This window comes from Protobothrops mucrosquamatus, unplaced genomic scaffold, assembly GCF_001527695.2.
Source record: "Protobothrops mucrosquamatus isolate PMUCROS unplaced genomic scaffold, P.Mucros_1.0 scaffold1217, whole genome shotgun sequence".
NCBI lineage: Eukaryota > Metazoa > Chordata > Lepidosauria > Squamata > Viperidae > Protobothrops > Protobothrops mucrosquamatus.
This window is the reverse complement of record NW_015387425.1, coordinates 16,766-39,598: the sequence shown is the minus strand read 5'-3', so window position 1 is coordinate 39,598 and position 22,833 is coordinate 16,766. Positions and strand designations below refer to the sequence as shown.

The 22,833-nt window shown below is 44.5% G+C and overlaps 1 protein-coding gene across 1 annotated transcript in view; it reads right to left on the bottom strand.

Moving 5' to 3' along the window:
• FAM20C (FAM20C golgi associated secretory pathway kinase) overlaps window positions 1–22,833 on the bottom strand; it is a 46,039-nt gene that overhangs the window by 9,577 nt on the left and 13,629 nt on the right. Inside the window, exons 5-7 of the mRNA XM_029285034.1 lie at window positions 15,072–15,150; window positions 4,363–4,455; window positions 1,246–1,361 (exon numbers count right to left, since the gene is read on the bottom strand). Of these exons, the coding sequence (XP_029140867.1) occupies window positions 1,246–1,361; window positions 4,363–4,455; window positions 15,072–15,150 (288 nt within the window). The remainder of the gene's footprint in view (window positions 1–1,245; window positions 1,362–4,362; window positions 4,456–15,071; window positions 15,151–22,833) is intronic.

Here is a 22,833-nt window from a genome sequence, read left to right as displayed (position 1 = left end):
CCCTTCCTTCCCTTTTCTTCCCCATCATCTCCCTCTTCCCTCCCTTTTCTCACCCCTCCCTCCCCATCATCTCCCTCTCTTCCTGTTTTCCTTCCCTCTCCTCTCCTCTCCTCCCTTCTTCCCTCCCTCCCTCACTTCCCTTCCTTCCCTTCTTTTCTTCCCTATCTCCCTCTCTTCCCATTTTTCTCACCCCTCCCTCCCCATCATCTCCCTTTTCCTGTCTTCCTTCCCTCTCCTCTCCTCCCTCCCTCCCTTCCCTCCCTTTTCTCACCCCTCCCTCCCCATCATCTCCCTCTCTTCCTGTTCTCCTTCCCTCTCCTCCCTTCCTCCCTCCCTCCCTCCCTCCCTCCCTCTCTCCCTTTTCCCATTTAACACATTTACCAGTGGACTTTTTCTGGTTTTGACGAGGAATAAGAGCTAACATAGAGTCTTCTCCTAATTCCTATCTTTCTCGCGAGAACTTTTCGGCTAACTCGTCAGAATATAGCGCCAAGAGGTTTTTGCCCAGCAGCACCAACCAAGCTGCAACCTTGCTACTAGAACAGAGAGCTATACTGCACTCAGAGGTCTACCTGGAATGGTTTCTAAGCACCACCAAAGCAACTGTGGATTTTAAAAGGCGCGAAAGCCACTCTGGTGGACAATTTACCCCATCCTCTCCGGAAGGTGATCTAATTCAGGCTTTGCCCAGGAGACGCAGCTCATTAAGCCTTTGGCCTAGCTGTAAATTGGGATTTGCCTCCAAATGTTTACACGATCATCTTCCCGATGTAATTTCTGTAGTTGCTGCTGTAGCCGTTATTAAAGGAAGTCAATGGGGTCTCCTTGCCGAACGCCCAGGCTGATTAACATAACGAGGAGAGTTCGTAGCAGCAATTAAGATGGAGCCAAGGAAACAATAACAAAGCACAAGTGAAGAAGCAGGAAGGGCAGGATCCAGCGGGAAGCCAACATTTCCTACTGGATCCTGCCCACTGGATCCTTGGGTTCCCCCCTGGATGGAAATGACTCGTCAGTGGGGTTCCTGAAAAGCTTTGAATTCCCCCGGCAATTTTGCTGAAGGAATCTGAGATGCTGAATCAACCAGGCTGACAAATTAATTTAAAGGCCCTGATGGCCGCAAACCTTTTCGGTTGAATTTGAACGTTGATCTATTGCGATAGTTCGTGAGCCTCATTTTAATTGCTGCCTGTCACCTGGAAGCTGTTTTTGGTGCCCAGGCGGTTAACTAAGTCTTTCCCATACCTGGCGAGATAAAAAATGTCCTCCAGAGTTTCTTGTCGCGAGTAACGTCTCTTATTTCTCTGGTCATATTAACCAGTCTGCCTGCAACTGGTGGGACGCGACGGAAATCTAGGATCCTGGAAAGAAAACGGGAGGAGACGGGTTTAATCTGCTGAATTCCACACAACAAAAATCTTCTGCAGGACGGGTTGTAAATATCATAACAGGTGACTCAGTTAGACCTCATAATTATGTGCAAAAGAAAAAGAAAAATGCAAAAAAGAGGCGGGGTTGAATTGTTCAAGGTTAAAACCTGGCTTGTTTGTTTTGCTGGTTGGACTTACTGAGATTTGAACCAACGTGGCCTGAAAGAATCCCCTGGTGGGACCCCATCCAAGGATGGACCAGTTCAGTCCCTGAGATTTTGAGAGCAGCTCCACTCTTTAGTGCTATTGATAGGCCATTTCTAGGGGACGGTTCCCCAAGGGTAGATTTTCCTAGTGCTAGTATCCATTTTGTGGAATTGTCCACCTTTCAAGGTATATCAGATGTCATCATCAGTTCTACTTCACTGTGGACCTCCGTGTGATGTTTTCTGATATCAGAGGGAGGAGGAGGAGGAGGAGGAGGAGGAGGAGGAGGAGGAGGAGGAAAGGGAGGAGGAGGAGGAGAAGATGAAGAAGGAGGCGGAGGAGGAGAAAAAAGCAGGAGGAGAAGGAGGAGAAAAAAGGAGAGGGAGGAAGAGGGGGAGAGAAGGAGGAGGAGGAGAAGAAGAATAGGAGGAGGAGGAGGAGGAGGAAAGAACAAGGAGGAGGAGGAGGAGAGGAGGAAGAGAAAGAGGAAGAGGAAGAGGAGGAGGAGGAGAAAGAAGAAGAAGAAGAAGAAGAAAGAAAGAAAGAAAGAAAGAAAGAAAGAAAGAAAGAAATGGAATGACCTTCCATAGAACATCCTGTTGCAAAAGACTGAAAAATTGACTCAACTGTTTCCCATCAGGACGTGCAAACACTGCATTCAGCTCACTCCCTCCCCATTTTTTTTCCTCCTCTCGCCCCCTCCCATCGTTTACCTGTCCAGGTGAAATGCTGCAATCTCAGCATTGTGTCTCTCATAGTCGGAAAAGTAAAAAAAGTCAGGAGGGGTTTCCTGCTCTCTCGTTTGCCTAGAAAGAAAGGGACAGAGAAAAACAAACGCTCGCTTCACATAAAATGGCAAAGAGGGAATCACCGGTTTTTAACCATCCATTAAAAAAAGGTGCAACTTTGTAGAGTTTTTTTTAATTGTACAAAACGTAGCCTCGCCGCATTAATTTTGGGGGTCCTTTTGCCCCCTATTATCACCTCCAGGATGGGGTGCAGAAACCAGATCGGTACCCAGCTGCCTCGAAACCACAAACTGGGTTAGAGAGACACAGAGAAGAAGAAGAAAAGGTTTAATTTATGTTTCCGTACGTGCCGGCCTAATTCATCCTTTCCCATCAAATATACAACCCACGATGGAATCTTCCTTCGGTTCTCGTACCCGTTGAATTTCACTCTGCCTTTCTGAACAATTAGCAACTCCTAGGACTGCTTTGTGTATTAAATTTCTCCGCTAGGAAAACGGCACACAACAAAGCACACATTCAGGAAAATTGCTTACAGGATGGGGAAATTGTGAGAAAGCATGTGATTTTTGCGGGCGCAGGCTTTTTAATAAAGCCGTGCACGTTGGCGTGGAAGCAGGAGAGGGCCAGGGTGTGTTTGGAAAACAAACAAACCAAGAAGAAAAAAAAAGAGAGAGAGCAAAGCAAAATAATTTAAAGTCACAAGACGGAAGGCGTGTAGGTTTTTCCTGGCTGCAGCCTTGAGGATAACCAAAGTAAGTAGGATTAGGACAAACACCAACGTCATTGGATTTTGCTGAGTCTGGACCGTGATTTAAAATCAGCTTCAATTCCACCATCACAAAATTCGTTGTGCCATCTTTTGTCTTTTTTTTAAAAAAGAGGCAGTTGTGCTCACCGGGATAGAACTAGCTTTATGTAAAGAAGGAGGTTATGCCCTCTAGCTTTATGTAAACTAGCTTTACAACTAGCTTGTACACACAATGATTTTCTGACCTGCAATGGGATGGAAGCCAGATTTGAAGGAAAACTTCAACGTTTGCAACCCATGTGAGTGGCGTTGGCAACATTAAATGTTAGCGTAACTGACAGAAGGGAATAATTGTAGCGTGGGGGTAAATTGTGCAGTCCTTGGTGCTCCCTGAGCTTGGTGGGTTTTTTGCAGACATCTCACGACCCAACTAGGTAACATCATCTGGGCTAAAGGGAATGGGGTTTATAGAGAGGAGCAGGAGGAGAAGGAGAAGGAGAAAGAAGAGAAGAACTGTGGAATCCTTGGTGCTCTTTGAGTTTGGTTGTTTCCTTGCAGATGTTTCATAACCCAACTAGATAATATAATCCGCGCTAGAAGGGGGTGGGGTTTGCGGGGAGGATGAGGAAGAGAAGGAGGAGGACCGTGGGGTCCTTACTACTCTGGTTGTAGATGTTTCATGATCCAACTAGGTAATGCACCGAGTAACTCAGTGCAGTGCAACGATGATGGTACCTAGGTGGGTCATAACATGTCTTGTGTAGGGGAGCACCAAGGAAAACCCCTCCCCCCAGTTAGAGTAACCGTTGAGTCACAGACTTATAATAATAATAATAATAATAATAATAATAATAAAGTTGGAAGGGACCTTGGAGGTCATCTAGTCCAACCCCCTGCTCAGGCAGGAAACCCTATACCATTTCAGACAAATGGCTGTCCAGTCTCTTCTTAAAAACTTCCAGTGTTGGAGCATTCACCGCTTCTGGAGGCAGGTTGTTCCACTGGTTAATTGTTCTCACTNAGAAGAAGAAGAAGAAGAAGAAGAAGAAGAAGAAGAAGAAGAAGAAGAAGAAGAAGAAGAAGAAGAAGAAGAAGAAGAAGAAGAAAAGAAAGAAAGAAAGAAAGAAAGAAAGAAAGAAAGAAATGGAATGACCTCCCATAGAACACCCTGTTGCAAAAGACTGAACAATTGACTCAACTGTTTCCCATCAGGACGTGCAAACACTGCATTCAGCTCCCTCCCTCCCCATTTTTTTTCCTCCTCTCGCCCCCTCCCATCGTTTACCTGTCCAGGTGAAATGCTGCAATCTCAGCATTGTGTCTCTCATAGTCGGAAAAGTAAAAAAAGTCAGGAGGGGTTTCCTGCTCTCTCGTTTGCCTAGAAGGGACAGAGAAAAACAAACGCTCGCTTCACATAAAATGGCAAAGAGGGAATCACCGGTTTTTAACCATCCATTAAAAAAAGGTGCAACTTTGTAGAGTTTTTTTTAATTGTACAAAACGTAGCCTCGCCGCATTAATTTTGGGGGTCCTTTTGCCCCCTATTATCACCTCCAGGTTGGGGTGCAGAAACCAGATCGGTACCCAGCTGCCTCGAAACCACAAACTGGGTTAGAGAGACACAGAGAAGAAGAAGAAAAGGTTTAATTTATGTTTCCGTACGTGCCGGCCTAATTCATCCTTTCCCATCAAATATACAACCCACGATGGAATCTTCCTTCGGTTCTCGTACCCGTTGAATTTCACTCTGCCTTTCTGAACAATTAGCAACTCCTAGGACTGCTTTGTGTATTAAATTTCTCCGCTAGGAAAACGGCACACAACAAAGCACACATTCAGGAAAATTGCTTACAGGATGGGGAAATTGTGAGAAAGCATGTGATTTTTGCGGGCGCAGGCTTTTTAATAAAGCCGTGCACGTTGGCGTGGAAGCAGGAGAGGGCCAGGGTGTGTTTGGAAAACAAACAAACCAAGAAGAAGAAAAAAGAGAGAGAGCAAAGCAAAATAATTTAAAGTCACAAGACGGAAGGCGTGTAGGTTTTTCCTGGCTGCAGCCTTGAGGATAACCAAAGTAAGTAGGATTAGGACAAACACCAACGTCATTGGATTTTGCTGAGTCTGGACCGTGATTTAAAATCAGCTTCAATTCCACCATCACAAAATTCGTTGTGCCATCTTTTGTCTTTTTTTTAAAAAAAGAGGCAGTTGTGCTCACCGGGATAGAACTAGCTTTATGTAAAGAAGGAGGTTATGCCCTCTAGCTTTATGTAAACTAGCTTTACAACTAGCTTTATGTAAAGAGGGAGGTTGTACACACAATGATTTTCTGACCTGCAATGGGATGGAAGCCAGATTTGAAGGAAAACTTCAACGTTTGCAACCCATGTGAGTGGCGTTGGCAACATTAAATGTTAGCGTAACTGATAGAAGGGAATAATTGTAGCTTGGGGGTAAATTGTGCAGTCCTTGGTGCTCCCTGAGCTTGGTGGTTTTCTTGCAGACATCTCACGACCCAACTAGGTAACATCATCTGGGCTAAAGGGAATGGGGTTTATAGAGAGGAGGAGGAGGAGAAGGAGAAAGAAGAGAAGAACTGTGGAATCCTTGGTGCTCTTTGAGTTTGGTTGTTTCCTTGCAGATGTTTCATAACCCAACTAGATAATATAATCCGCGCTAGAAGGGGGTGGGGTTTGCAGGGAGGATGAGGAAGAGAAGGAGGAGGACCGTGGGGTCCTTACTACTCTGGTTGTAGATGTTTCATGATCCAACTAGGTAATGCACCGAGTAACTCAGTGCAGTGCAACGATGATGGTACCTAGGTGGGTCATAACATGTCTTGTGTAGGGGAGCACCAAGGAAAACCCCTCCCCCCAGTTAGAGTAACCGTTGAGTCACAGACTTATAATAATAATAATAATAAAGTTGGAAGGGACCTTGGAGGTCATCTAGTCCAACCCCCTGCTCAGGCAGGAAACCCTATACCATTTCAGACAAATGGCTGTCCAGTCTCTTCTTAAAAACTTCCAGTGTTGGAGCATTCACCGCTTCTGGAGGCAGGTTGTTCCACTGGTTAATTGTTCTCACTGTCAGGAAATTTCTCCTTAGTTCTAGGTTGCTTCTCTCCTGGATGAGTTTCCACCCGTTGCTTCTTGTCCTGCCTTCAGGCGCTTTGGAAAATAGCTTGACTTATGAACATCTATGAGCAAATCTCTCTACTATGGGTGAAAAGAGCAGCCTCCTCACTGTTCACAGACAGGGGTGCAAAGGAATAGAAGGAAGTCTCCCCTCCAATATATCCTCAAATATATCTAAGTTGGAATTAGCTCAGAGGCTCACATTTCTGCAACCCTTTCACCTCGGGAAATGTTAAGGGAAAGGTCGTTAAGAACCTTGCTTGGGAGACTTCCTTTTCGCTGAGTCAGCTGCCCACACCAACACAGGCTCCACTTGTCCCCACAACTCATTTCCTGAGATTGCCCAACGTCCCCAACCGCCACCGTTCACCCAAGGAGCGAGGTTTTCCAACATGCTAAGCTGTAAAGATGACTGTTTAACCAAGCATCACATGTTCTGGATTTGTGGAGAGAATCTGACTCTCCGGTGTCAAATCCAGGTAAAGCCTTGGGTTGTTGTGTTAGTGCTGCTCCCAGAAGTACACACCACCCACAATCCAGTTTTCCCCACAGACCCTCACATTCAGGTCTGCAAGCCAGGATGACTTCTTCTGAGAAGCTTTTGTTTGATAAACATTTGGGACACCTTGGCTTTAAACCAGCCTAAAAAACAAAGAGTGTGTTTTACACCAATGTGTGCAGAAGGACAAGGGTTGGGGGATTTAATCTCCTTTGTGTGTCAGAATTTTGTGTCTGTGTGTGTGTCTTTAGTCCAGAGGGAAAACCACTTAACACATTTCTCACCTAGCAACGTAAATTTTGAGCTCAGTTGCAGTCGTAAGTTGAGGATTGCCTGTCCTGTAATTTGGAACTTATTTTCTGCTACAAAACACCTACAGATGCACAACCCAACAATCCCATTCTTCTCCACCATCTTATCATCTCGTTTGATATTGTTGGCTTGGTTTTGTTTTAATCTTCTCTGTCAAAAGAATCCCGCAGACGAAGAGCTTTCACAAAAGCTAAGCTGGCATCCTTGTCTCATCTCCCTTAGAGGGCATACGAGAGGATGGGGGGGGCCCTCCAAAAGACATTTTCGAGGGGAGGGGGAGACTCTCGCTTCAAGGGCAGAGTTTTATCTGGAAAGCAACTGTTATTCCTTCTCACTATACACACGAAGTGCTCATTATCTCACTGCGGGAAGGTTGTATTGTCAGAAATTTAACTTTTTCTATTAATTCCCTGCTGAACCTAGCCAGCCACAGATTCCAATTCTCTGCAGTAAATGTGGTTTGGTGTTCCCACCCTGCTGTTGCTCTGGTTGATTGGATTTAAGTTCATTACATTTTGATACAGTTCTATCTATCTATCTATCTATCTATCTATCTATCTATCTATCTATCTATCTATCTATCTATCTATCTATCTATCTATCTATCTATCTATCTATCTTCCGGTATCTCTCTCTCTCTGTCAATCATCTATCTATATCTATCTGTTTATCATCTATCTATCTATCTATCTATCTATCTATCTATCTATCTATCTATCTATCTATCTATCTATCTATCTATCTATCTATCTATCATCTTTATCTTTCTGTCTGTCTATATATCTGTCTCTATCTCTCTGCCTCTGTCTCTGTCTCTGTTTTTTCCCCTCTCTTTCTATATCAGACACATATTGTACAGTATTCGTCTGGACAGTTGGGTTTATGTTCATTGCATTTTTATATATTCATATTCATTCATATAAATAAATAAAAATAAACATACATCCATCTTGTTGGTTGGGCTTAAGTTCATTATAATTTCATACATTCATCTCTCCTATCTATCTATCTATCTATCTATCTATCTATCTATCTATCTATCTATCTATCTATCTATCTATCTATCTCACCCTCACACACATTGTTATTAACTGGTTGATAGGGCTTATGTTCATTGTGTTCATTCAGAATATTCAGTCCAATGAACAAGGACATACATCCAATTTTGCAGCTACTCAGATTGTTGGATGAGCAGGTACAAAAACAGCCAGGGAAATGATGGAAGCCCGGGAAATGGGCTGCTGGTCAGTCAACAGGGATGCTGATTTATCACCAGCTTATCAACTACTTAGGAGCCAAAGACATGGCAGCACAGACATGGCAGCACAAGGAAACCACAGCCAAGGACTTAATAGCCGACTACCAACACCCCTATCAACAACTAAAAGCCACATACAACAGGCACCTATAAATACCACACACAGAATAGCCCAAAACACACACTCTGCTGGAGAGAAGTTCCCTGAAGATGGGCTTCAGCATGAAAGCTCAGAAACTAAATCTCTGGTTCAGGTGACCGACCCAGATTGGATCCTACAACATTATCCTGGGACGCGTAGAGTTGCCTTCCTTCGTTAGCATATTCATGTTCTAGGACGCCCCAAAATCTGCTGTGAAAACTCCCAGCAACAGCCTGAACACGGTGGGGAGATCCTAAAGCTGCTTTGCAACGGCCTGACCCACTTTGACTGCGCTAAGAACAGAAGCAACAACCCAGAGCTGAAACTGACACAAGCGACAAACTCTGCAATTGTGGCAAATTATTTGAAGGCCAATCGGCCCACCACTAATACAAATAGGAGTGTTATGTAAACTACCTGGGTCTACTATGGACTCCAATCATCCCACCAATAGAAGAAGAAAGAGGGGGGCCAACTTATTTTCCAAAGCACCAGAAGGCAGGACAAGAAACAATGGATGGAAACTCATCAAGGAGAGAAGCAACTTAGAACTAAGGAGAAACTTCCTGACAGTGAGAACAATTAACCAGTGGAATGACTTGCCTCCAGAAGTTGTGGGTGCTCCATCACTGGAGGTATTTAAGAAGAGACTGGACAGCCATTTGTCCGAAATGGTATAGGATCCCCTGCTTAAGCAGGGAGTTGGACTAGAAGACCTCCAGGGTCCCTTCCAACTCTTGTTATTGTTACTGAATGAACGGAAGTTCTTATTTTCTATTGAGAATTGCATGAAATTCCGAAAGACTGCATGAAATCAGCCAAGAACTACACAAAATTACAGTCAATGTTCCTTGGCCCCTGAAGCTAAAAAATGTCCATCTTTGTGGTCAGAAACGCCTTCATGAAGAAGACAAAATGCTATTGATTTCCATGGACCTGGTTGTCCTCAGATATCCTCCAGAATGGTTTCCTCCAAACATCTTAGCAACTGTAAATTGGCTGTGTGATCATTTGCTATTATTCTGCTTTTAGCTTGACCCTCAAGCAAAATCTTTCATTTCTCTCACTTTTTCCACCACTGGGTGTTTGCAATTCCAGGAACCTTTTGAAAAAGGAAAAAAAAAAAGCCTTGGAAAAAATTAGGCAGGATGAAAACACAACACATACACACACACACACACGCTCCCACCCATGCACAAAACACAGAAGATTATTTATGCGTCAAGTGTCAGCAAATATTGTTGCCTTCTTCTTGGTTGATAAATACGTTCATTATGCAGATGGCGTTCACAAAATACTTGGCATGTCACTGCAGGAATTTAATCACCACCTGTAAAATATATGTCTACTTCTGGATGTTTTTTGGGGGGAGAAAAGGACAAGATGATGAGATGGTTCCTCCAAACATACCCAAGTCATCCAGCAATCCTGACGGGTTATGAATTATAGAAGCATCACTGACGGATCAGGACGGGTGGCGTCAAAGGTAATTAATCAGAAGAGAATGCTCAGACAATGCTTCACGTTATGACTACTTTAGAACATAAGTCCCTGAATCAGGGACACAACAGTACGCCTTAATGAGTAGGCGTACACAATCTGAGTTTTGAGTTAACAGAATAACAAAAGAACAAAGTTGGAAGGGACCTTTGAGGTCTTCTAGTCCAACCCCCTGCTCAAGCAGGAGACCCTAGACCAGTGTTTCTCAACCTTGACATTTTAAGGCATGTGGACTTCAACTCCCAGAATTCCACAGACAGCAATTCTTGCTTTTATTCTTGCTGTTCTTGCTTTTATACATAAGCTGCTCAAAGTCGGTTGGAGTTGAGTGGGCTCTACATCTAATAAATACATGGATTAAAAAGAAATTAAATGGAAATAAGAGGTGTATCTGCCTCTTGTTCACAGATATATTTGGGCTAGATGATGGTTAATGCTTGGGACCTTCACTTAATGTTAATATATAAAAATGATAAACCATCCCTTGATTTTGATCATCATTGTTTATATGCCCTTTTTATTTTTCCTCCAAGGTAGCTCATGTTATATTATAGATTCTCTATTTTTCTTCCTCCGGGTAGCTTTTTTTTATTNAGAAGAAGAAGAAGAAGAAGAAGAAGAAGAAGAAGAAGAAGAAGAAGAAGAAGAAGAAGAAGAAGAAGAAGAAGAAGAAGAAGAAGAAGAAGAAGAAGAAGAAGAAGAAGAAGAAGAAGAAGAAGAAGAAGAAGAAGAAGAAGAAGAAGAAGAAGAAGAGGTGGCAGCAGCAGCTCTCCTGGGTCCAATGTGGGCGAGGCCATGGAGAAGGGCCAGGAGAACGGAGTAACAGAATAACAGAGTTGGAAGGGACCTTGGAGGTCTTCTAGTCCAACCCCCTGCTCAAGCAGGAGATCCTACACCATTTCAGACAAAGGTTTAAGATGAGATTGTACAACCTCCATAGAACTAAGCACCCAACAGTGTATAGGTTCCATCAATGCATGTACTCCGTCTCTCCTTTGGAGAAAAGTTAGTGGAAGGGAAAGCAAAATTAAAAATAAACTTGGTGTGCTGGAAAAACTACCCCTCCCTGGGCTGTGGGTGAAGACATGCACCTCCCAAACCTCTGTGCAATAGTTTGTTTGTCTTGTCCGGGCTTTGTGTGGGAGAGATGCTGCCCAGAAGATGCAAAGGAGCAGAAAATATATCTGGTTTGGAGAAAGCGTGGGAATTATGGAACAGAACAGCATCACTTTCCTTGACGTTTGAGGACAAAAAATGATCAAAACATAGAAAGAACGGTTGCTGGAATTGGGTAGGTCTAGTTTAATGAAGAGAAGGACGAGGGGGGACATGATAGCAGGGTTCCAATATCTCAGGGGCTGCCCCAAAGAAGAGGGAGTCAAGCTATTCTCCAAAGCACTTGAAGGCAGGACAAGAAGCAATGGATGGAAACTAACCAAGGAGAGAAGCAACCTGGAAACTTCCTGACAGTGAGGACAATTAACCAGTGGAACAACCTGCCTCCAGAAGTTGTGGGTGCTGCAACACTGGAAGTTTTTAAGAAGAGAATGGACCGCCATTTGTCTGAAATGGTATAGGGTTTCCTGCCTGAGCAGGGGGTTGGACTAGATGACCTCCAAGGTCCCTTCCAACTCTGTTATTCTGTTCTGTTATTCTCTTTGCCAGATGCATTTCATCTAGGTTAAAAACCTCCTCTGGAGTGGTCCAAAAGGGTTCTCCTTTGCCTGGATTCATACCGGATTAGCCGCAGAATTTACAACGGGCGTTGGGACTTGTAAACAAAACAGGATAACTCCCCCACCCCTCCCCAACCTTTTATAGACAGTTATTTTGGGCAGGAAAACATAGATCTTCCAAATAGAAGGGAACAGTTTTGCCAACTTGGCTTCCCTCGCTGCAAAGGTCTTCTAAGATCCTGTTTTTTTCCTGCTCTGCTTTCAGAAGGATTTACGATCTTGAAAAACGCAACCAGAAAAAGCAGATTATTCCCCCCAACCCCCCCCCCAACGTTCAGATAGTCCTCGGCTTACGGACACAACTGGGAGCCCAAGATTTTTTTTTTGTTAAGGGGTGCGGTCCTTACGCGAGGCATCACCATCCCCGATTTTACAACCTCTTTTGTTTTTTTCTACGGCGGTGAAGGGAATCATGACGGTCGTTAAGCGAGACCTCCTACAGCCGCGACTTGCAGCCTTCCCTGCTCGCTTCCCCAATGCTTTGGCTGATCGGGTGCAGAGTGCGGTTCCTTCAGCACAGAGGTTTATCTTTTTCCAAGCCAGGAAGAAAAGATCTTCAGGTCAAGCAAGGACACTTGCAAACAACTTCTGGGTTTTTTTTTTTCTTGGAAATATTTGGTCCCTGCTGGTCTTCTGAGACGCATCTGGAGAACCCCTGGCTGTCTAGAATGTTTATTGATTGATTTATTCCATTTATATACCGTAGCTACCTCCTCGTGAGTGGGACTCTGGCAGGCTGCTATCCATTAAAAGCAACCCTTAACAATCAAGATATTTATTTATTTTTTAAAAAAAAAACTCATTCCCCATACAATCACATCTTCGAAAGGGGGGGCTCAACCAGCATCCTGGCCTGCTGATATTGCTGTACTACAACACCCAGCAGCCCCAGCCAGCAAGGATGGGCCGGAATGGTTCTACATATCTGCTCCGGCTAGTTATACGATTTTTGATTTTTCTTTTTTTTTTTTTTTTTTCTGAGTTTGCCAGTGGCCTCGCTAGGGACAAGGAAATAAATTCACCTATTATTTGGCACAAGAGATGGAATATTAAGTAGGTGCTCAAAAGTCGCTTCTCTTCCCCCTCCTGAGTTCTGCAGAACCACTTAAAAGGAAATAATAATTTTGTTCTCCTGCAGCAGAAACAAAGCACGCGAACAAGCTTATTATTCCGGGGATGACTAATGCCAGTTCTGAATGGCTCCGTTAAGCCTTCGGGAGCCTTAAGTGACTTTGCTGAAATGCGGCACGAACAACGCTCCTTTCTTCCTTCCTTCCTTCCTTCCTTCCTTCCTTCCTTCCTTCCTTCTCCTTCCTCCTTCCTCTCCTCCCTCCCTCCCACGCTCCCTTCTCTATCTTCTTCTCCCTCCTTCCTTCCTTCCTTCTTTTCCTTCTTTCCTCCCTCTCTCTTCTTTATTTCTTTCCTTCATTCCTCCTTATCTCCCTCTCTCCCTTCTCTATCTTCTCCTTCCTTCTTTCTTTTTCTTTCCTTCCTTCCTCCATCCCTCTGTCCCTCCTTCCTCTATCTTCTCCCTTCCTCCCTCCCTTCCTCCCTCCCTGCCTCCTCTATCTTCTCCTTCCTTCCTTCCTTCTTCCCACCCTCCCTCCTTCCCTTCTTTCGTCCCTTTCTTCCCTCTCTCTTCTTTATTTCTTTCCTTCATTCCTCCTTCTCTCCCTCTCTCCCTTCTCTATCTTCTCCTTCCTTCCTTCCTTCCTTCCTTCCTTCCTTCCTCCCTCCTCTCCTTCCTTCCTTCCCTACCTCTCCTTCCTTTTCCTTCCTTTCTCTCCTTCCTCCCTCCCACACTTCCTTCCCTATCTTCTTCTTCTTCCTCCCTCCCTCCTTCCTTCCTTTCCTTCTTTCCTCCCTTTCTTTCCTCTCTCCCTTCTTTATTTCTTTCCTTCATTCCTCCCTCTCCCTCTCTCTCTTCTCCTTCCTTCCTTCTTTCTTTTTCTTTCCTTCCTTCCTCCGTCCCTCCTTCCTCTATCTTCTCCTTCCTTCCTTCCTTCCTTCCTTCCTCCCTCCTTCCCTCCTCTATCTCCTCCTTCCTTCCTTCCTTCCTTCCTTCCTTCCTTCCTTCCTTCCTTCCCCACCCTCCCTCCCTCCCTCTCTCCCTCCCTGCCAAGTGTACCTAAACACACCATGCCTTGTCCCTCCATTCCTGTTCTTTGATTGCTATTCTAATCCTCTAATTTGGAAGGGCAATCCCACCCAGGGAGCAATCAGAACAGAGGCCAGCCCACCGCCTTTATTGCCCAGCGTGCTTCCTCTTGCCCTCTCTGCATTTCCAGGAATACAAGCCTTGTTTCAAAAAATGGCCCTTGATGGGCATGTTGCAAACTTCAAAACCTCACTGGTGTTAATTCACCTCTAACGCCAATCACAAATTATACAAAGGCAGAAGAAAGAGACATCAATTCAAGATGTGGAGGAGACAAATGCTACTGGAGGTGTCTTCTGTTCTACACCACCTTGCTATCACTCTGACATCTCCTAGCTACTTATACTTCTCTGAAAAAAATGGACCCACGAAGAGTTCCTGCAGAAGTCTTCCCTTGGCATCTATCAGAAGCATGAGAAGCCATGGAGATTTTACCTATTTGAGGAGACCCCTGTATGATGAAAACCAGAAGTCTAACCTTTGGGCCACCATGTTGCTGAGAAGGTGAAGGAACACAGCACTTCACCCTGAAGGACCTCACCAAGATTCTCTTCTCCTTTGAAGACCATTTAGAAGACCAATTCTCTAGTTGGCTGAGAAGACAGAACAACCTGCTTTACGCAGAATCTAAGCCAGGTTTAAACATTCAAGGGTTGAATTCACCTATTTCCCTCAATCAAGAGCAAACAAACCATCTCATGACCCAACATTGCGTGTGAACCCAGACCCAAGGAACATGTTCTCATGTGTTCTCATGTGTGAACCCATGACCCAATGTTCTCCCTAAGCAGAAGCTGGTTCCCGGATCCCTAGTCTGAGTCCATCAGAGACCAGAAATGGTTGATAAGTCCACATTTTGCTACAAAGGTAGACTTTGTAGTTTGGACAATTCTGAAAACCCAAACATCTCCCACCCCTCACTCCTGGATGTTAGACTGAAGATCAAGAAGACCATTGGATTATTAGACTTGTCTTCCTTCTTGAGCCATGTAGCTTCCTCCGGTTGGGATGAAGGTGGCCAACAAGCCTGAAGTCCTCTCTCAAATGAGGAGGTCATTCTGCCAACAGTTGTGTTTCAAGTTCAAAAAGACAATTATGCCTGATCAATACATGCAAATACTTCCATTTTTGGTGGATGCAAACTCGTGGTTGTCCACTGTTGGTTATTTATTCATAGCCAGAGAGACTGCTCAAGTAATTTTGTAAGACAGACAGACAGACAGACAGACAGACAGACAGACGATTCCTGACTTACTTCATTGGCTTGAACAAGGCCTGTCCGTAATTCTGGAATGTCATGATGAGTTTGAGCTGGGTGCCTCCCGACTTCATGGCTAGGAAAAGAAAAGAGGAGAAAAAATTCAGGAAAAAACCCATAAAGCTGCACCATATGGCTTGGCTGACACCTAGCAATGTTAACTTGGAAAATTACCCATCTGGGGAGATATGCTTAATGTTTATTTATGCTTCAATCAGTGTATATATATAGAGAGAGCATTGATTTAAGCATGAATATGTTGATTTTTCTTTCAGTCTGGTATGGAAAGGGGGAGAAAGCGATCGCAGAACATAGAATCAATTGGATGGAAGGGACCTCCAAGGTCTTCTACTCCAATCCCCTGCTCAAGGCAGGAGATCTTACACCATCCCAGTCAAGTGGTTGTCCAGTCTACTCTTGAAAACATCTGCTGATAGAGCACCCACCACTTCTGGAGGCAAGCCGTTCCACTGATTAATTGTTCTCACCATTAGGAAATTTCTCCTTAATTCTAAGTTGGATCTTCCACCCTGAAGTGCTTCGGAGAACAAACTGACTCCTTCTCTCTGACATTTATGGAGAATCTCAGTCATCCAGGTCATGGTTATCCCAAAGATGCTTTTTCAAAAGGCAACTGGACTCTTTTTCTCCTTGAAGACATTCAGTTCTTCAGTTCTGGAGCATCTCGGATGAGAAGCAAAATGCCTTCAAGGTCTTCAAGGAAGCAAAATGTCTCAAGGGAAAAACCAAGTCTGATTGTCTTCTGAAAAAGCACCTTTGGGTCTTCTCTGTGATAGCCCCTCAAGTATCCCTAAAGACCTCTTCTCTGTCCCCCCTCCTAATCCTTCTGGGATGTTCATAGCAAGAGGGGCAAAAAAGTCAACAGAGCATCTGTGACCACACCATTAATGTAATACAGGTGCAAAAAGGTGTGGAATCTGAATCACAGGAACAAAAAAAAAAAGGGAAGGAAGGAAGGATTAAAATCTGACCCGGCCTGCTTATTTTGCATTCTAATTTGCTTTTACACTTCACCCCCTTTGCACATTCTATCTCACCCTCAAACTGGAGCCATTAGCTATACATTCCTTTAATTACTCCTTCTGGTGTAATCTTTCTTTTTTCCCTCCCCGCCCCAATGCTATAAAATATTATGCAAATTTGGTCCATTTAATTACTCTTCTGCTCCAGGAAAGAAAGAAAGAAAAAAAAAAGAGAGAGAAAGAACTTCCAGCTTTGGGGTTTTTGATGATCCCAGCTTTCTCTTCTATTTTACCCACTCATCCCAAGTGAAAAATAAATAAATAAATAAATTAGAAATGAAAGGGCATCCAGCAATTGGCACTGAAATGGCTTGGAAGGAGCATGTAGACTTCCCATATTAGATTAAGCTGATATGCTGAGTAGGCTAAAAAATTTTGGGAGGGCGTTTAAGGTTAGACAAACACACCATAACGCTTCTTTGTTTTGTTTTGTTTTGTTTCTTGAAAGAAAACAACAGCTCCAGGAGTTTGCTAGGTTTCACTCTTAGTTCTCAGTGGCAAAAATTCACAGTTGCTTGGAGCATTTGCTTAGTTCTGGCCAAGACATGCTTCATCTTGGAGACGTGCACAAAAATAGATTAGACATTAAAAAAAAACATGATCGGGCGCACTCGGGCGGGTGGCGTTGCTAGAACATGTCTCGAGCGTTGTAAGAGGTGGCCTAATTTTCAACCTGAGTTAACTGAACAGGCAGCAAAGTTTGGGAGAGGCGGGGGAGAGATGAGGTGGTCCACCCCAGTGACAGCTCCAGGTATCTGTCAAAGCTTCCCGAGAACCCAACAGGGATGGCCAACGTTGAACGTTGAGGCTTCTGCCCCCAGCCTGAATCAGCCAAGGGGCAACAGTTTGGAAGCAACTTGGAGAAGGCAGCAAGAATGGCCTTGAGCAACAGGTAGAAGAGTTACTATCAAGATGATGGTCAAGATAAAAGAAAGTAACATAAGAAAATGTCTTAGACAAGAGCAATAACAATAGCAATAATATTTAGGCTTATATGCTACTCTTTAAAGCACTCACTGGGCAGTTTACAATGTAGAAGCATATTGCCCCCCAAAATCTGGGTCCTCATTTTACCGACCTAGGAAGGATGGAAGGCTGAGTCAACCTTGAGTTGGTCAGGATCGAACTCCTGGCAATGGGCAGAATTAGCCTGCAATACTGCATTCTAACTGGAAGGAAAGAAGGAAGGAAGGAAGGGAGGGAGGGAGGGAGGGAGGGAGGGAGGGAGGAAAATAACAAGAGCCCTTAGACTTATATACCACTTCACAGTGCTTTACAGCCCTATCTAAGCGGTTTACAGAGTCAGCCTGTTGCCCCAACAATCTGGGTCCTCATGACTGGGAGTCCCCAAGGGTCACTAAGAGCCTTCTTAGTTCTCATGAAGATAAAGGGAGGAGGGAAGCACCTTCAGATGTGCAAGGTTTACTACAGGTGGTCCTTGACGTACAACCGTTTGCTTAACGGTTGTTCCGGTTTACAACGGACCTCGCTAAGAACCGTGTTTAGACTTATGATGACCACAGAACCCCGAGGTTCATATAATGACATGTCTGGCACTTGTCTCACACCGGCTCACTTTTACAGCTGTTTGCAAGATCTGCAGTCACGTGGCCGCAATTTGTGACTCTTCTTTTGCTGGTTTCGGCCGGTTACTTTCGGTTTCCACCAAAAAACACCCAGTGGGGAAAATGGATTTGTTGAACAACTGCATCCACCTAACAAGTGTTGTAAAAAAAGCAGCTGTAAATTCAAATCTGGTCATCTGATGCTTCAACTTATGACTGCAATGACTTAGGACTATAATTCCCGGTTGAATGAAGGTCATAAGTCAAGGCTGACACATATTGTTTTACAATAAAAGTCATCTAACCTGCATGACGTTGGATTCCTAGTTTGATCTCCCTGAAGGGCTGAATGGCCACAGAGATGTTTCCTCAATGACTCAGGAATGGTCCTAAACTGGGACATTCTGGGAAGATCTGCCCTTTCACAGCCGAGCTTCTTATTCTGCAGGAACTCTTAGGAAAACAGCAGTAGACATGTTTTCATGCCTGCAGCCGACTGGGATCATATATTCTGATTTATTTTTATTTGCTATGTTAAGCACTTCGAGGTCATCCGTCAAACGGGGCCTCCCCCAAAGAGTTGTGCCCATTATCATTCACCCAGTAACCAATCATCTCCCTTTCCCCAGGAAATTAATGGATTGCTTTCGCTACCGGTAGCTTAGTATCCTCTGGGGATACTTAAAAAAGCGAAAAGCAAAATGAGAGGCGAATCTGAATGGAAAGCCAACTAAAATCGCCAGGCTTGAAATCCAAAAATAAACAAGACAAGGGCCCTAAAAGGAAAACCAACCTAAAGCACAAAATTGCGGTCCTAAGTTAACGTCAGAAACGCCTTCAGGTGCTCACACGCCACCTAATAAAAACAGGAATGCTTATGCCACCTCATAGAAAAGGTGGAAACTTCTCCAGGTCAAGAAGGGGGTATAGATACAAGATAAAACAAAATAATACAGAACAACAGAGTGGGAAGGGAGCTCGGAGGTCTTCTAGTCCAACCCCCTGCTTAAGCAGGAGACCCTGTACCATTCCAGACAAGTGGCTGTCCGGTCTCTTCTTCAGAATTCACTATTGCAGGCTAACTCTGCTCACTGTCGCCAGTTCGATCCTGACTAGTTCAAGGTTGACTCAGCCTTCCCTCCTTCTGAGGTGGGTAAAATGAGGACCCAGATCTTTGGGGGGGCACTATGCTGACTCTGTAAACTGCTTAGAGAGGGGTTGTAAAGCACTGTGAAGAGATATATGAGTCTAAGGGCTATTGCTACTGCTTGTGGGAACGTAAGGACTCTAAGCTAATTACTTGCCTGACTCCGACCCCAGTTCTTCCTGCTCTTCTTCTACACTGTCCTTCCTTCCTTCCTTCCTTCCTTCCTTCCTTCCTTCCTTCCTTCCTTCCTTCCTTCCTCCCCTTCCCTCTCCTTCCCTCTCTTCCTTCCTTCCTTCCTTCCTTCCTTCTTTCTTTCTTTCTTTCTTTAAAAAAAAAACCTTCAGAGATGGAGACACCCTTCCACACATTTAGAGGTAGACTGCTCCACAGATCAGAGTCTTTTCCAATTGGAGCCATATCCCAGCAACCTGGATGATCTGGGAAGTGAGAGGGCAGATGACTCAAAGAAGAATGCAAGGGCAGGGTAGCAGAATATAATTAAAGGCTTGGCTCATAACCGGTGAGAGTCGTGGAAAAACCCTCCACCATGCAATGCTGCAAACTCTTCCAGCATTCTTTTTAGTCAGAAAGCAATAAAGGTTAAAAAAGTCAGCTGAAATTCAAAACTGCCTCTTAACCGGCCGTGACTTTTTCTCTGCAGAATTTGTTGTGTGTGTGGGGGGGGGGGGTGTCAAGCTGATCGCCTGATCTTGATGGATTTTTTATTTTTTTATTTTTTATTTTGGCTTTGGTTAATCTTTGTGTAAGATTGCCTAACCCCATCTTTAGTTTTCCACTCACTTGGCACTGGGGCTGCTGAGATGGCTACAGATTAAACGTATCGTTTGCATCTTTATGGGCTTTCAAGATTGCGTAAACAGTCCTGGATAATCTTTAGCCCGAGTTAAGCATACATACTGAGGAACTCTGAAGGTTGTGTGTGTGTGTGTGTGTATGTGTGTGTGTGTGTGTGTGTGTGTGTGTGTGAAGAGGGGAGGGGGAATACTCATATGTTTCCAGATAATGATATAAAGGGGCGCCCAGATTAGCAAAAAGTTGAAGATTTAAATTCAAATGAATAGAATAGATAATGGAATAATAGAAGGGACTTTGGAGATCTTCTAGTCCAACCCCTTGCTCAGGCAGGAAACCCTACACCAAGTGACTGTCCAGTTCTTAAAAACCTCCAGTGATGGAGGACCCACAACTTCTGGAGGCAAGCTGTCCCACTGGTTAATTGTTCTCACTGTCAGGAAATTTCTCCTTAGTTCTAGGTTGCTTCTCTCCTTGATTAGTTTCCAACCATCGCTTCTTGTCCTGATGCAGCTGTAGAATCCTATTCAAAATCTCAAAAACAGTGGGGTAGGCCCTGTCCCACTGAGTTTTATATCCAGATGTTTATCAGCTATTTTGAGACCTTCCCACTCCCTTCATAATCTAAAGGAAGTGGAATCAATCAGTAAATCAGTCAATCCATCAATAATATTCATTCGGTCAATGACCCGCAAAATTTAAAATTCATTCCGCTAGTTGTCAGTGTGTTATTGTATTTATTGGTTTGGTTCTGATTTTGCTTTTTTTAAAAATAGATTTTGCATCTTGAAAGGCAAAAAAATTACACCATATGGTTTTGCTTTTATGCAAAGGTAGAGTGGTGGGATGGGGACCACTAACTCCTGTGCTGATAAGACATTAGATTCCAGAATGGGCAACATTTCAACTTGGGAGATGGGATATCCCTGAGTCCCTGCATCAGATCAGCTTTCCTGACTGAGATATCTAATCAAGAATAAGTGCCTTTCAATCAATTTGACAGGTCCAAAGAATGCTTTTCTTCTCTCTCTCTCTCTCATCAAGCTTTCAAATCAAATCAAAGCTCCGACTTGACTTATGAACTGATATGAAAACACAACAGTCTGGATTCTAGTTCAGCTCTCAGGGAAGACTTGGGTGGAAAAAGACAAAAGAGGGCAAAGAGGTGCCTTAAAAAAATGCCTAATTTATCTGTCTATGGAGACTGGTAGTCATCCAGGTTATCCCAAAGGTGCTTTTTCAAAAGGCAACTGGACTTTGTTTTGTCCTTGAAGACAGGGACTTTTTCCCAGCCTTGGACCAAAACATAGGACTACTTCATGAGAAGAAGCTGGATGACCTATTCATCGTAAGTGTCACATGTAGAACGTTTAGAACAGGGGTGTCAAACTCAATTTCATTGAGGGCCGCATCAGCATTGTGGTTGCCCTAGGGGGGGCCGGGTGAGTGTGGCCAGGGTGGGTGCGGCCTACTGGGTGGGCGTGGATGGAGTGGGTGTGGCCTACTGGGTGGGCATGGCCAGCTCTACATCGTTCGCGTCAAGGGTGCCTGTGGGGGCCTGGGCAGGAGTGGGACAGATCTGAGGGTCTCTGGCAGAAGGGGGTGGGACCGGGGCAAGCGCCAAGGCATGGTGCATTTCTTCATTCCTCACAAAGGGTGACACCTCCCCAGCATACACCCAGGGGACGGGGGCGACGTGGCAGGGGCTGGTTCCTCACTCTTTCCAGACAGCCTTGTGGAGCTAAGACTGAATGTGTTTCAGCATAGATGGCCACCACAAAATTGGACATTGGCTCCTGGCCGGCCTGGGCCAGGGCCAAGACAGCAGGGGCCGTTCCCTCACTGTTTCCAGGATGGCTTCGCGGGCCACATGAAATCACTTCGCGGGCCGCATCCGGCCCCCGGGCCTTGTGTTTGACATGTCTGGTTTAGACCATCCCACATCTTCTGGACTCATTTGCTGGAAGTTTCTCCCAGATACACAAAAGTCCTCTTCCTTTCCATAACTCTACAGTACCCTTTTTTAATTACATGACCCACCCAAGCGAAAAATGCTGGGGATGTTAGAAATGAGCTGATTCCATTTACGAGCACATTCTGGCCAGGTAGGAAGATAAAAGAAGCCTTGCAGACGTGGACATCAAGGGTGATCTTCCTTCTAACTTTAATAAGGATAAAAAGAGGCGGCTGGAATTGTTAACATGTTGCGTCTCGATGCTGTGCGCCACGCAGGGTTTCTAATTAAGGAGCCTGTTGTCTCACGCAGGTGGCGTTATTAGAGATGCAAATTTTCAACGGCACAAAGAAATGGCTAATTATGGTCATTTCTGTACTTTGGTTCTGGCAATTAAGAGGCACACAACGCACCTCACCTTTCCTTGAGCAAAATCCTGCTTGCGTTCGGTTGAAACCTTGACAGTCTAATTAAATCTTTTAAGAGAGTCGTGCCGAACGAAACAAAAAAATAAAAACAAAAATAAAAGGAGAAACAGGTCTTTCAAGAGACAGAAACTTCTTCCTAATTCTTCCAAATTTCAATCTACTGCAGGATTGGGAGAACTCGATCATGGCTTCTGCAACACTGTTGATCTCCACTGTTGATCGCTTCATGGTTGCTCATCCCATAGGCTGAACCCAGCCAGCAACTAACCTGGTTAAATATGGAAAGTTAGACAGCACAGAAAGACTTGGTCTGAATCCAAAACTGCTTTTTTTTGCAGAAATATGGAGTCTCCATCTTTCTCCTGGAAAAGCCTGACTGTTCCAGTAGCCCTTACTATAAAAGATTATTAGATTTTTTTTTCCACTAATGGCTTTAGGCAAGGCTGAATCATTGCAGTAAACACTGGTTATAGAAGGATTTTGGAAAAAAGGAGGAAGAAAACAGTTTTTTCAGGCTAGACATTACCTAACCCAATTTAGGCATTACCTAAACCATGGGTCTTCAAACTTGGCCCTTTTATGACCTGCGGACTTCAACTCCCAGAATTCCTCAGCCAGGCATGGGGGAACTAGGGCCCCTTCGTGACTTGTGGACTTCAACTCCCAGAATTCCTCAGCCAGCATGGGGGAACTATGGCCCCTTCGTGACTTGTGGACTTCAACTCCCAGAATTCCTCAGCCAGCATGGGGGAACTATGGCCCCTTCGTGACTTGTGGACTTCAACTCCCAGAATTCCTCAGCCAGCATG